Source organism: Pristis pectinata, chromosome 6 (genome assembly GCF_009764475.1).
Source record: "Pristis pectinata isolate sPriPec2 chromosome 6, sPriPec2.1.pri, whole genome shotgun sequence".
Taxonomy (NCBI): Eukaryota; Metazoa; Chordata; class Chondrichthyes; order Rhinopristiformes; family Pristidae; genus Pristis; species Pristis pectinata.
In genome coordinates this window covers 80,694,179-80,707,041 of record NC_067410.1, presented here as the reverse complement: position 1 = coordinate 80,707,041, position 12,863 = coordinate 80,694,179, and the positions used below count along the sequence as shown (strand labels likewise).

General features: G+C 41.2%; 1 protein-coding gene across 2 annotated transcripts in view; it reads left to right on the top strand.

Moving 5' to 3' along the window:
- The first annotated feature begins 342 nt into the window (after positions 1 to 342).
- golim4a (golgi integral membrane protein 4a) overlaps positions 343 to 12,863 on the top strand; it is a 74,879-nt gene continuing 62,358 nt past the window's right edge. For both annotated transcript variants that reach the window (XM_052018811.1, XM_052018810.1), the window contains exon 1: positions 343 to 935. In XM_052018811.1, coding sequence (XP_051874771.1) covers positions 749 to 935 — 187 coding nt within the window. In that variant the 5' untranslated portion in view covers positions 343 to 748. The remainder of the gene's footprint in view (positions 936 to 12,863) is intronic.

Sequence of the window (12,863 nt, the reverse complement as noted above, 5' to 3'; positions counted from 1 at the left end):
CATCAAGTCACCCCTGCCCCTTCGATTTCATTATGTAAGCTGGAGTTTTTGCTCCGATACTCGGCAGTCCTTAACTAAAAATCACTGGGGGCCAGACAGAAGCAGCCAGTGAAGGCTTTCAGTTTCAGGGGACCCCCGTGTCCGATCACCCTCTCTCCCCGCTGTGTATCAAACGTCTCTAATGTAACAGTTACACTCCAAGACTGCCCTCAGTTATCAACCATCTGGCCAGAAAAGAGCCCAGAACCTGGAATCCGCCAATAATAAGTGGAAGGGCAGGAATGCGACCAATCCGCGTGGGATGGGGTGGGATTTCCTGTCCGATGTGAAGCTGTAGCGGAGTGGAAGTGACACGTAAGACGGGAGATTGGGAAAAGGCCCTGGAACTTTTTCTGCCGTGTAGAATAAAACGCAAATTATAATTTTGGTTATGAAAGCAGCATTTTAGTAACGGTTTTCTGCAACTTGAAGAAATACAAAGTCGTTCACGATTTCCAACAACATCTTACACCATTCCCAAAATAGGATCGGAGACTTTTGTTGGGCTTTGCAACTTGCAAACTGGGACGGATTCAGCGTCAGGAAACAGCTAAAGTTACAGGAATGCCTCTCAGCATCTGATTACTGCGCTCTAATATTCTCTGTCATTGAAAATAAACTGTGAACTGGATTGTGTGTGTATGTGTGCGGGGAAAACTCCCGAACTCTTCCAAAAGTGCTCGTTTTGGAGAAAAACGAGAGAGGAAAAATGGGAAATAGCATGTGTTCCAGGAGACAGAAAAAGATTTTTCAAACTTTGTTCTTCCTTACAATAGTTTTTGGGTTTCTTTATGGTCTCTTGCTATATTATGAAATGCACAATCAGTTAAAGAAGGCGGAAAATCTGGCGTTAAAGTACCAGCAGCATCAGGAGGCTTTATCCGCACAGTTGCAAGGTAAAGTGTTACAGCTCCAGCGTCTTTCGTGTGTGTGTGTTTTGATGTCTCCACGCATCCGGATCCTCAAACTTACACTGTAGCTCTTTATTACTTAACCGTGTCGATTTTATTTCAGGTTAGTAAAGGAAAAGATATGGCGCTTGTAACTTCTAGGAATGTCTGTTTTTGCACATGAAAATGCTATTGCTGGAGCCACTGTTCACCCCGGGAGCTGGGAGGCTCTGTCTGACTGCGGCGGGCATTCCTCGGCTTCTCAACACTTTACCACCAACTGTCCCGTGAAGCTGCGCCGCTTCTTTCCGAGGGATTCATTTGCAACACATTCCTACTGATCCTGCAGCTCCTGCTTTGTACGAAACTGGATTCAAGTCCGACTGAACAGTAACAGCGACATCATATAAAGCCCGGGCGCAGTTCGCCGAGCCTGAGTTTGCAGAGAGTTAACATCGGCTGTGCAGGAGGATGTGTTCAAAGTGAGGAACAGCGCCCGCGGCTGTTTCTGGAATCCTCTTTTTATTAAAAAAAGTCTCTTTATTTCTATATCTTTTTCCCTTTTAAGTAGTACCCAGAGCATATAAACGCACACCGTTACGGATGTCGACGAGAGTTGGTTTGGGGACTTGGGTTTTGCTATAGGAACCCAGGCACGACTGGCAGCGTTTGGAGTTAGAGTCAAAGCAGGACTCGAGTCACAGAAGGCTTACAGAGCGGAAGGATTATTCGGTCTGTCGAGTCTATACCGGCTCCATTTAAAAGCAATGCAGCCAGACTCGATCTCCAGCCCTCTCTCCAAGCCTCGTAAATTCTTTTCAGATCCAGGTCCTTTTTGACCTTTATACTTGAGCCTGTCATCCGTGCAGGCCCGGGCTAGGCACTCTAGACCCTAGTTACTTGTTATTAAATAAGTTTTTCTGCACGTTGGTTTGTTTTTGCCAATCACCTTCATTCAATGTCCCCTAGTTCCTAACCACTCCACCAATGGGAACAACTCTTTATCTACCCCATCTTCACACTTTATGATTTTAATAACTTTTTTTCATGTCCGCTGACATCCTGCACCCGTTCGCAAGAGACCAATTCCAGCTTCTCTATTCCGTCCACACAATTAAAGGCCCTCATCCCTGGAATCGTTGTAGTAAATCATTCTACATCTTCTCTAAAGTCTTTATTTCATTTATAAAGTGTGACACCCAGAAATGGACTTAGGAATCCAGTTGCATTGACTTTACTGAGTTGAGACCGGCATAGATCAGCCACGATCATCTTGAGTGGTGCGGCAGGCTTGAGGCACCAGGTGGCCTAGCCTACTCCTTATTTTCTTGTGTATGCCTTAATCAGTGCTTTAGACAGGTTTATCGTGATTTTGTCACTCTTTTACTCCATGCCTCCATTTGTAAAGCCCAGGATCCCATTTGATCCCACTGAACAGCAGCCACAAACATATGTCAGGCTGCTGTTTAACGATTACAGCTAAGTGTTCAACACCATTGTCCCCTCTGTACCAATCAACAAGCTTCAAAACCCAGGCCTCTGTACCTCCCTCTGCAACTGGATCCTCGATTTCTTCACTGGGAGACCGCAGTCAGTGTGGATTGGTATTAACATCTCCTCCTCGCTGACAGTCAACACAGACGCACCTCGAGGATGCGTGCTTAGCCCACTGCTCTACTCTCTCTACACTCATGACTGTGTGGCTAGGCACAGCTCAAATGCCATCTATAAATTTGCTGATTACACCGCTGTTGTTGGCAGAATCTCAGATGGTGATGAGGAAGTGTACAGGAGTGAGATAGATCGGCTGGTTGAGTGGTGTCACAACAATAACCTCACACTCAACATCAGCAAAACCAAGGAATTGTGAACTTCAGGAAGGGGGGGTCAGGAGAACACACACCAGTCCTCATTGAGGGGTCAGCGTGGAAAGGGTGAGCAGCTTCAAGTTCGTGGGCGTCAACATCTCAGAGGATCTATCTTGGGCCCAACACATCGATGCAATCATGAAGAAGGCACGCCAGCGGCTCTACTTCATTTGGGGTTTGAGAAGATTTGGTGTGTCACCAAAGACTCTTGCAAATTTTTATGGATGTAGGGTGGAGAGCATTCTGACTGGTTGCATTACAGCCTGGTACGGAGGCTCCAATGTGCAGGATCAAAAGGGGCTGCAGAGGGTTGTAGACTCAGCCAGCTCCATCACAGGGACAGCCCTCCCTGCCATTGACGACATCTTCAAGAGGTGGTGCCTCAAGCAGGCGGCATCCATCATTAAGGACCCTCACCATCCGGGACATGCCCTCTTCACGTTACTACTGGCAGTAGGAGGAGGAGGAACAGGAGCCTGAAGACCCACACTCAATGTTGCAGGAACAGCTTCTTCCCCTCCGCCATGAGATTTCTGTATAGTCCAGGAACACTACTTCATTATTTCTCTTCTGCGCTATTTATTTTTTAAATTATAGTAATTTTTATGTCTTTATGTCTTGCACTGTACTGCTGCCGCAAAACAACAAATTTCATGATGTATGTCAGTGATGATAAACCTGATTCTGATTCTGTTTGTTAACCTGCCCTGCCACTTTCAATGAACCTCACACTTACAGTATACAGGTTATCTCCCTGTTCTTGTACCACTTTACTTTATATTGCTTCTTGTCATTCTTCCCATCAGAATACAATACTCCTTGGCACTATTTTCACCTTCCCTATCCTCTTCATCCATTCCACCAGCCTGTCTATCTCCTTGAAGTCTGTTACTCTCCTTTAAACAATTCACTATCCCGTAAACTTGCTGCAGAAGCTGCAAATCTGAAATAAAACAGAAAATATTGGAAATACTCAGTAGGCTAGTCAAAATCTGGGGAGAGAAACAACGTTAGCATTTTCAGTCAGTGACTTTTCATTAGAACTTTTAATGAACTATATTGTTTCTTTCATTGAGTGTGCATTGACGATTTTGCTGATTTTTGTTCCTATGGCCTTCCTATTCTGAACAAAATCAGGCTACATGGAGTTGCCATCACTGTAAAGGAAAAGACTGCAACCAGGACTCAGTAGAGTGGGATATCATTTTCCAGTCCTATTTAATGCGCTTTAAACTGCATTATTGAAAATAATCCTTTGGATTATTTAAAATAATCTCCACAACCACCATACAGATTGTTCTGCATTCAGGTTCTAAGGATTGTTGAGGGAGAATTGAGAATACAGTGATAGTGTAATTGCTCCTGTAATGTGAAACCCTGGTAGTTTCATGCAGGCTTGAATTTGTATAAAATGCACCTCAACTCCTAACAGTTCATGAAATTCAAATTACAGGAGATCTTAAAACCCCTTAGAATGGAAGGCCATTTTCTTTCGGAATGCAGACATCTCAGCATCCTGTGGCTTATCCCTTTTGGTTTCAGGTTAATTTATGGAGAAACAGGGTATTTCAAAACCAAGTTAAAACTAATATCCCGGTTGGCCAGATGGTCCAGTTTCCTTGATAGTTTGCCAAACCACAAAGGACACAGATCAATTCCATTCTGTGGTCTGTATTGATATGTTCAAAGTCTTAAACAGTATATAACACTCTTAAAAGTAGTTACATTAAGTACATCGATTACATTGATTGCCTTAATTTTTTCAGAAAAACTGGGTGCACTAGATGGCGGTACGCTGGTGTAATGGGTATGTTACTTCTCTAGTAATCCAGAGACCTAACTTTAAATCACATCATGTCAGATTAAGAACTGAATTTAGTTTTAAAAAATGTGGAATTATTGTATCAATAAAAAGTTGGCAACGAAGTTATAGGATTATCCAAACATTCCAACTAGTTGAATATTTTATAGATGGAAGCTATTATGCCCAATGTGCAGCTTCATTCTTGCAGAAACCTGCTCAAATATGAACTCCCTAATGAAGTGGTCACTTGGTTGTATCAGACCACATGGACTCAGCCATTCCAGAAGGTTTCATCCACCAGACTTACTAAAGTGGTCCACAACCTGGAAGGTGCTTCCTGACTTTTCCCTTTGGGGATGAACAGTGGAACTGATGGGTTTAGAAAATTTTAATACATTTTAAAGAAAGTGCATCACAATTAGTGCTGTGCACCGTAGACATCATTTAAATACAGCCCAATCCTGTGTTTTGTTTTCCAAAATTAAAATTAAACAGAATCATTATTGTTGATGCTACATCAGCCAATGCATTGGATGTAGGCCAGCGTCAAAGCATTCATTCGTACAGCAGACCAAATCAATTTACTTTGAATACAGTCTACTTACAGAGCAGGGGAAACCAAATACATGAAAGAAACTGCAGCAACATCTCCACATGAAAGCAGGGTGATTTTGCCAGAGAAATGCAGTACATTTTTCATTTCAGTCCTGGTCTTTTACAGCATTATAGTCCCCAGACCTGAATGATAATTACCCAATCCTCTCTATTCTGAATGGGAAAGACATTATCGCTCCATGGGTCTTGGTTTACATTGACTGTTTTCCAAACCATATCAGATTGCTTATATTTAATGTCAAGTTCAAAATGCAAACTGCTTTATGATACAGTTTATATCTTTGATCTTCAAAGAGAAAAGATTCTATGGAATTCCATGACTTTGAATTTTGTCCTTATGGAAACCAATTAATATACAGTATATCCTCAATGAAAATCCATTATTGAGCCACTGAACCTCTTTAAAGGTGCCCTATTTACAAGAGAATATAATTTAATTTTAATTGTGGGAATATAACTGATTAAGCTAAATAATGATAGTCAAAAATTGATCAATGCATAATCTGTGAATCATGTAGTTGGTGTTTATATTAACTATGTCAAGGACTGTTAATTCCTATTTGGATTCTGAGAATCAAGGAGCTTTGAGAAATTCACAGAACATCCATTTTGTGTTTTGTACTTGCCAGAATTTCAACATTTATCATCCAGACTAAAATGAATGTGTGCATTTTACATTTAGATATTATTAAATATAAGCAGTATTGGCAGAGACCCTTGTTTCATTTTGTTTGGATATGTTGTAACAATGCCAACTACTAGAATCATAGGGAACTTGGAGCTCGGTGGATTCAATGAAGTTTGCAGTTTGATCATTGACATAATATCATTGACATAATACCATAAACTTTGGCAGATTTTTAAAATTATTTCAGACCCCAAATTTTAGACCTCCTTTACTGCAGAGTAAAATTTTTAAATACAAGAAAGACTTGCATATGCCATTATCCCTATATCCTTATGAATTATATATATTCTTGTCCTTTTTTTTGTTAATGGTCAAGTTGCAATTGCCTTTTGCATGATAGCACAACTTGCAAGTTGTACTCCTGGTTCCTTTATTGCTGTTAGGTCTCATTACTGGAACTGCCAACCCAGTAGGATCTTGACCACAAGGACTACAGTGGAGTTTGTCGCCATCTTATCTAGGCAATGGACAGTAAATGCAGGTTTTTGTGGCGTTTTCACATCCTGAGACAATTTAAAAGAAAGATGACTTTCTGTAGGAACTAAATTGGAGTGCATCCTAATTCTGGTCATACACCTGTCACACAACTCAAGTGACCTGGCTTAATCCTGATCTCCAGTGCTGTCTGTGTGGAGTTTGCATGTTCCCCCAGTGCTCTGGTTTCCATCCATATACCAAAGATGTGTTGGTTGGTAGGTTAATTGCTGCTTTAAATTAGCCCTTGTGCAGGTTGCTTATGGGAGAATCAGGGGGTGTTAATGGTTACATGAGAGAGAATAGATTTCTGGGATGTACATGGGGGAATGAGATGGATGAGATTGTTCTGAGAGCCAGCATTAACTAGATGGGCTGAATGGCTTCCTTTGTTGTAAGGAAAATAGGAAGTATGCAATAACTCTCTAATCTGATTTTATAGCGATTTGTACGTGGCTCAGGGAATAACCCAAACGTTACTACTTTTATTGTTCTACTTGTAACTTTAGATCCTAGCTCCTCACATCCCCTCAGCAGGACCTCTTTCTCAATTTGACCTATTCATTCATCCCTACATGGATCATAGCAATTGGACTTTGTCTTCCCACTCAGTTTTCCTCCAGCCCTATGGATATGACCTTAACTTTGGTGCAAGTTTGTCAGTACAGCCATGGGACCACAAAGAGCAGCATCTGTCCTCCCTGTGACACACCCCTCTTCCTCCTCGACAACATTGTCTTCTCCTACTACTATATACTTTTAATTGCCTTTTTTAAATATCCCTCTTCAATACAGTGGAGTGATCAGTTTGTTCTAGGTCCCTGAGTGCTCACTCTCAGTATGTTGGATGTGTCATGGCCCGAGGCTCTTTCAACACCACCTTCAGAGCCCTCTTTTCTGTCTAACTTGTCTCTCTCATCCTTGTCTCTCTCATCCTTGACAACTGACCACACTATTTAATCTCAGGGGCATGACTACCTCCCAGAACAAATATTAAGGTAACTGATGTATTGGAGTGTTTGAAAAGTGGAATCCAGCTCATCACTCTGAGCTGAAGTTCATAGTTACAGAGTGATACTCATACTGCACAGAAACAGGCCTGTCAACCCACTGAGTCGGTGCCGACCATCAAACACCCATTTATTCTAATCCTTCACGAGTCCCATTTTATTCTCCCCCATTCTCATTAACTTTGCCTAGAATCAACCACTCACTACACACAAGGGCAATTTACAGTGGCCAATTCACCCAGCATCTTTTGACCGTGGGAGGAAACCAGACATCTTGGGAAAACCCACGTGGTCACAGGGAGAATGTGCAAACTCCACACCGACAGCCCCAAGGGATCAGGATCATACCTGGATCACTGGAGCTGCGAGGCAGCAGCTCTACTTGTTCTACCACTGCCACCCTCAAACTAGACACACTGCAGATAGAATTGCTCAGAGTCTCATTGGTGTCCACTTACTATCACATACTACAGTTACAAAGGCATCACTACCCCTTCTATCTCTGGCTTAATTTTCTTTAATTAGTTTCTAAGTATCCTATTCTCAGTAAGCTTTTTATAAATTTTTGTTAGCCTTTTTATCATTTTGTTTAAGCCATTGATGTTCACTGTACTCTTTCTGCTTTAACAGCAATTTAAAGCAGATCACTTTGAGAAAAGAGACACAGTATTTAGCAGCCAATTAGCAGCTTCCTTTCCTGTGGTGTTACATTGTGATTCCCTTGTCTGGCCAATGACTTGTAGTCACTTAAATAATTGCTGGCTTAAACCTTGGTTTCTGGTTGGAATGTGTCTGGATCAATGGAATGGCTTGCTGATCACTGAGCTCATAATCTTCCAGCTACCTACTTGTGGTTGAATCCAGTCCTTCACCATGATGCTGGTGGCTGGAGTCTCCTGGTCTTTGCATCAGTGTGGCTCCTGCCCTTCAGTGAGTCAGCTCCTCCTAAGTTTTTTGGCACAACTCGATGGCAAGGGGCCTCTACCTGGGTGAGCTCTTGGCCTTCTCCAAGGTGTATGGCTCAGAGTGGCACTCTGGGATTGACGGGGTAGAGGGAGGTGATGGTTACTTGCCAACAATACAGAGGTATTAAAAGATGACCCTATTTTAACTGTTTGAAAAAAATAGTTCAAAAAGTTTCAAACTGCTGCTTCCTCTGAGATGTTTGACTTGAAAACCTGCTGATGTTTCTCAGCTGTATGATTCTTTTGAGATGGAAGATGGGTATGGGATCACTCCCCATCTCAAAGAAAGAACACAGGTGAGAGATGGCATCAAGTTCAGTCACGGTGAAATGAAGGAAGTGAGGTCTTCAGTTAATGTGGCTACTGGTCATGTGACTCCTCACATACTGATGGGCACCAAGTGTTGCTGAGGCCACTGCAGGGTCAGCTTGCCAAACTCAGTCAGAAGTTCAGCTGTTGGAGCAGTGCACCTTGCTCAGAGCAGTCATGAGCAGGTGCCCAATCAAAAGATCCGACTAATAATTTGACTAGCCATTAGGATTCATTTTAACTTCAGGGACTTCAATAGAATAAAAAATTGTGTGACGTGTAGAAGGGACCATTCACTTTTGACAATTTCCTGAATCTGATGAAGTAATAGAATGGCTTTGGGATGATCCGAGGAACCTGATGAAGCGTCCCAGACTTGCAACATTAACTGTTACTCTTTCCACAGATGTTGCCTGACCTGCTGGGTCCAGCATTTCAGAGTTTCAGCATTTGCAATTTTTGATTTTTAATTTGAGATGAGCTTTCTGCAATCTGTTTGATTTATGAATGAATACATCTATTCCAGAGCATCAATATAACTCAGTGGTTTACAGTCTGCCCAATTGCAGTATAGAAATACAATATCCATTGTCCTGGGGGTGGGGGGGGGGGGTGGGTGGAAATCATTATGTTATTACCTCTAGTTTAAGTGGGGCTTTGACCCAAACAAACAGGTTCCCTAAGCAACTAAGTTAATATTTATAGAAGTTTGTGAATGCCTTAGGACCCCAGCTTCCTGGGATCTGCTCTGGCAGTGCAGACCTGTACATCTAGGTCTGAGAACCTGTCTGAAAAGAAAGCACTGCAGATGCTGGAAATCTGAAATAAAAAAGAAAATGCTGGAAATACTCAGCAGGTCAGGCAGATTCCATGAAGAGAGAAACAGAGTCAACATCTCAGGTTGATGACTTGTTCTGATAAAAAGGTCTTTGACTTGAAATTAATCTTGACTGAAATCCTAGTTATGGTGTCATTTATGTCGGCAAGGTAGACTGCCAAGTTGGTATCAGCATTATTCATCCCATCCTGATCTGCACTGTTATCATGGACTGTCATCTCCCCGCCCAGTGTTTGAGGTCACCCTAGGCCTACAGAAAACTTTGTTTTATTCTTCACCGGCATAATTCTGACAACACGTAAGGACACAAATCTCCTTCATGTCCTGACCTGTTCTCATTATGTTGGCATATTTTGAGCCCTGATAGGTTTACCTGTCTTTAAAAACATGAGTGCAAAATTGCATGGATATTGGATTATACTGCACAAGTATTTGTGTACAGTGGAATATTTACTTGTGATATTATTAGTTAAGATAGTTTTTAGTAACACTTAACTACTGAAGTTTCTTTATCTTTTGTTTAAGAATTGCTTCAGGTTTTCATTATTTGGTTGTATCAAACATGACTGAAGAGCCATTAATTTTCTGACCATCAGATTTGGCAAATCATCTATGTTTGGTTTTAAACATTTTTCAGTTTTAAACTTAATGATCAAAATATTGCTCCCATTTTTACCCTGTATTTTGGATATTAGCCCATTCATTTGCTGATTTATTTTTAAAACTGGTGGTAATGCAGCATTATAGTAAATGATTAAATGACTATTAATATGTTTAGGTCAGGTATTTGTCAAATAAAGCCACAATTTCACATGAGGATGATTCAAAAAGATCTTTTTGTCTGATAATCCGTCATTTAACAATTGTGTGACAGTACAGTCCTATTAGCACAAGTTCTATAAACAATTACCATGCCATCAAAAAATTGCTGTGAAAGACTGTCACTTAGATAGATGTGTAGATACTGAATATTGGCTTAAATAATAAGTATTTTTGTTGTGGAGGCACTGGAGTGATGGTTTTATTAAGACTGATGTCTTTAGGATTCTTTATAATTATTAAATGCAAAGATTGATGGTAAGGATAGATTAGGAATCCTGCTTCAGCATGATGTGGCAACTCTACTTAAATAAATCCTGTTTTGGGGTTACTATTGCTGTGGATCTGCAAAGAATGCTATATCCAGTGGGATTAAGCCTAATCATTATAATGATCTTTCCTAAAGATTATTTATCTGGGAATTGTTGACCTGCTGCATTGAAGTCTAGATTCAGTATTATAGTTAAATGATGCCTTGCTGACATCCATAAGCACCATCCATATATTTATTGGCATTTAAAATTAGAAGCAGTTTAAGAGTTGCAGATTGTCTCTGAAAGAAATTACTGTGGTCTAAATATTGCACACTTCTGCAAAAGTTTTCATTGACTAACCATGCATAAGAATGGATGACAATGCCTCTTTCTTATTATGGCAGTCAAAAAGAATAGTTGTCATGGTAATTTGCTGGAAGTGTCATAAACCTTCTCAAGTCATCCTTATTCTTCAATTAAGGGACAAAATATAACTCCAGTCTTCTATAAAACGTAGATCCTAATTTACAACTTGGGTGTACAATAAGAAAAAAAAATACATTAAGAAATAACAAACATATTGGTGCATTAGATTCTGGATTATATTATTAATTCCTTGAAAGGCAGTAAAATGTAATTCTGCACTAATTGCCATAATTGTTCTGAAGTTGGATCTGAGTCTGTACATGCTTAACACAATGAGGCTTTGCATGTTCAGCCTAAAACAAGGACAAGGCACTAGAACAAGAAGAATTGTTAAATTGGAAAACATGTCTGTTCATCGAGCTGTTAATTAACCATTTCTCCCAGAGAAACCCTGTGAACAATCCACAGGATTCAATAATCCCAAGCAAGCTTGTCACCAAACTCTGAGACCTAGGACTCAACACCTCCCTCTGTAACTGGATCCTTGACTTTCTTAACAAACAGACTGCAATCAGTGAGGACAGGCAGCAATACCTCTGGCACGATTATTCTCAACACTGGTGCCCCACAAGGCTGCGTCCTCAGCCCTCTACTCTACTCTCTATACACTCACGACTGTATGGCCAGATTCTGCTCTAACTCCATCTACAAGTTTGCAGATGATACCACCGTTGTAGGCCATATCTCAAACAATGATGAGTCGGAGTACAGGGAGGAGATAGAGAGCTTGGTGGAATGGTGTCATGACAACAACCTTTCCCTCAATGTCAACAAAACAAAAGAGCTGGTCATTGACTTCAGGAAAGGGGGCGGTGTACATGCACCTGTCTACATCAATGGTGCTGAGGTCAAGAGGGTTGAGAGCTTCAAGTTCCTGGGAGTGAACATCACCAACAGCCTGTCCCGGTCAAATCACGTAGATGCCACAGCCAAGAAAGCTCACCAACGCCTCTACTTCCTCAGGAGGCTAAAGAAATTTGATTTGTCCCCTTTGACTCTCACCAACTTTTACTGATGCACCATAGAAAGCATCCTATCTGGATGTATCATGGCATGGTATGGCAACTGCTCTGCCCAGGACTGCAAGAAACTGCAGAGAGTTGTGGACACAGCCCAGCGCATCACGGACACCAGCCTCCCCTCCTTGGACTCTGTCTTTACCTCTCGTTGTCTTGGTGAAGCAGCAAGCATAATCAAAGACCCCACCCACCCGGGACATTCTCTCTTCTCTCCTCTTCCATCAGGTGGAAGATACAGGTGCCTGAGGGCATGTACCACCAGACTTAAGGACAGCTTCTACCCCACTGTGATAAGACTATTGAACGGTTCCTTTATACTATGAGATGGACCACGACCGCACGATCTACCTTGTTGTGACCTTGCACCTTATTGCACTGCACTTCCTTTGTAGCTGTGACACTTTACTCTGTACTGTTACTGTTTTTACCTATACTACATCAATGCACTTTGTACTAACTCAATGTAATTACACTGTACGACTTACAAACGATTGGTTGTAAGACAAGCTTTTCACTGTACATCAATACAAGTGACAATAATAAACCAAAACCAATACCAATACCCAGGCGACAGATTTCAGGTTTGAAAGTATTTGTAATCCTGATTCCTGTAATCTCTGCATATAAAATTCATGCTTGTAATGACCTAGTATATACTTTTTATTTGAGACTGCATATAGATGAAGGCAGTAAGGAGAGGAAATTATCCTCAGAAGCAACTTGATATGGATTCCTGTACAACTCAGGGTAGTTGTTTCTTTTAGGATAGCAGGTCCAGATAACACTATTAACAATAACAACAGTTTGCATTAAATTAAGGGTGTTAACATAGTAAAATATCTCAA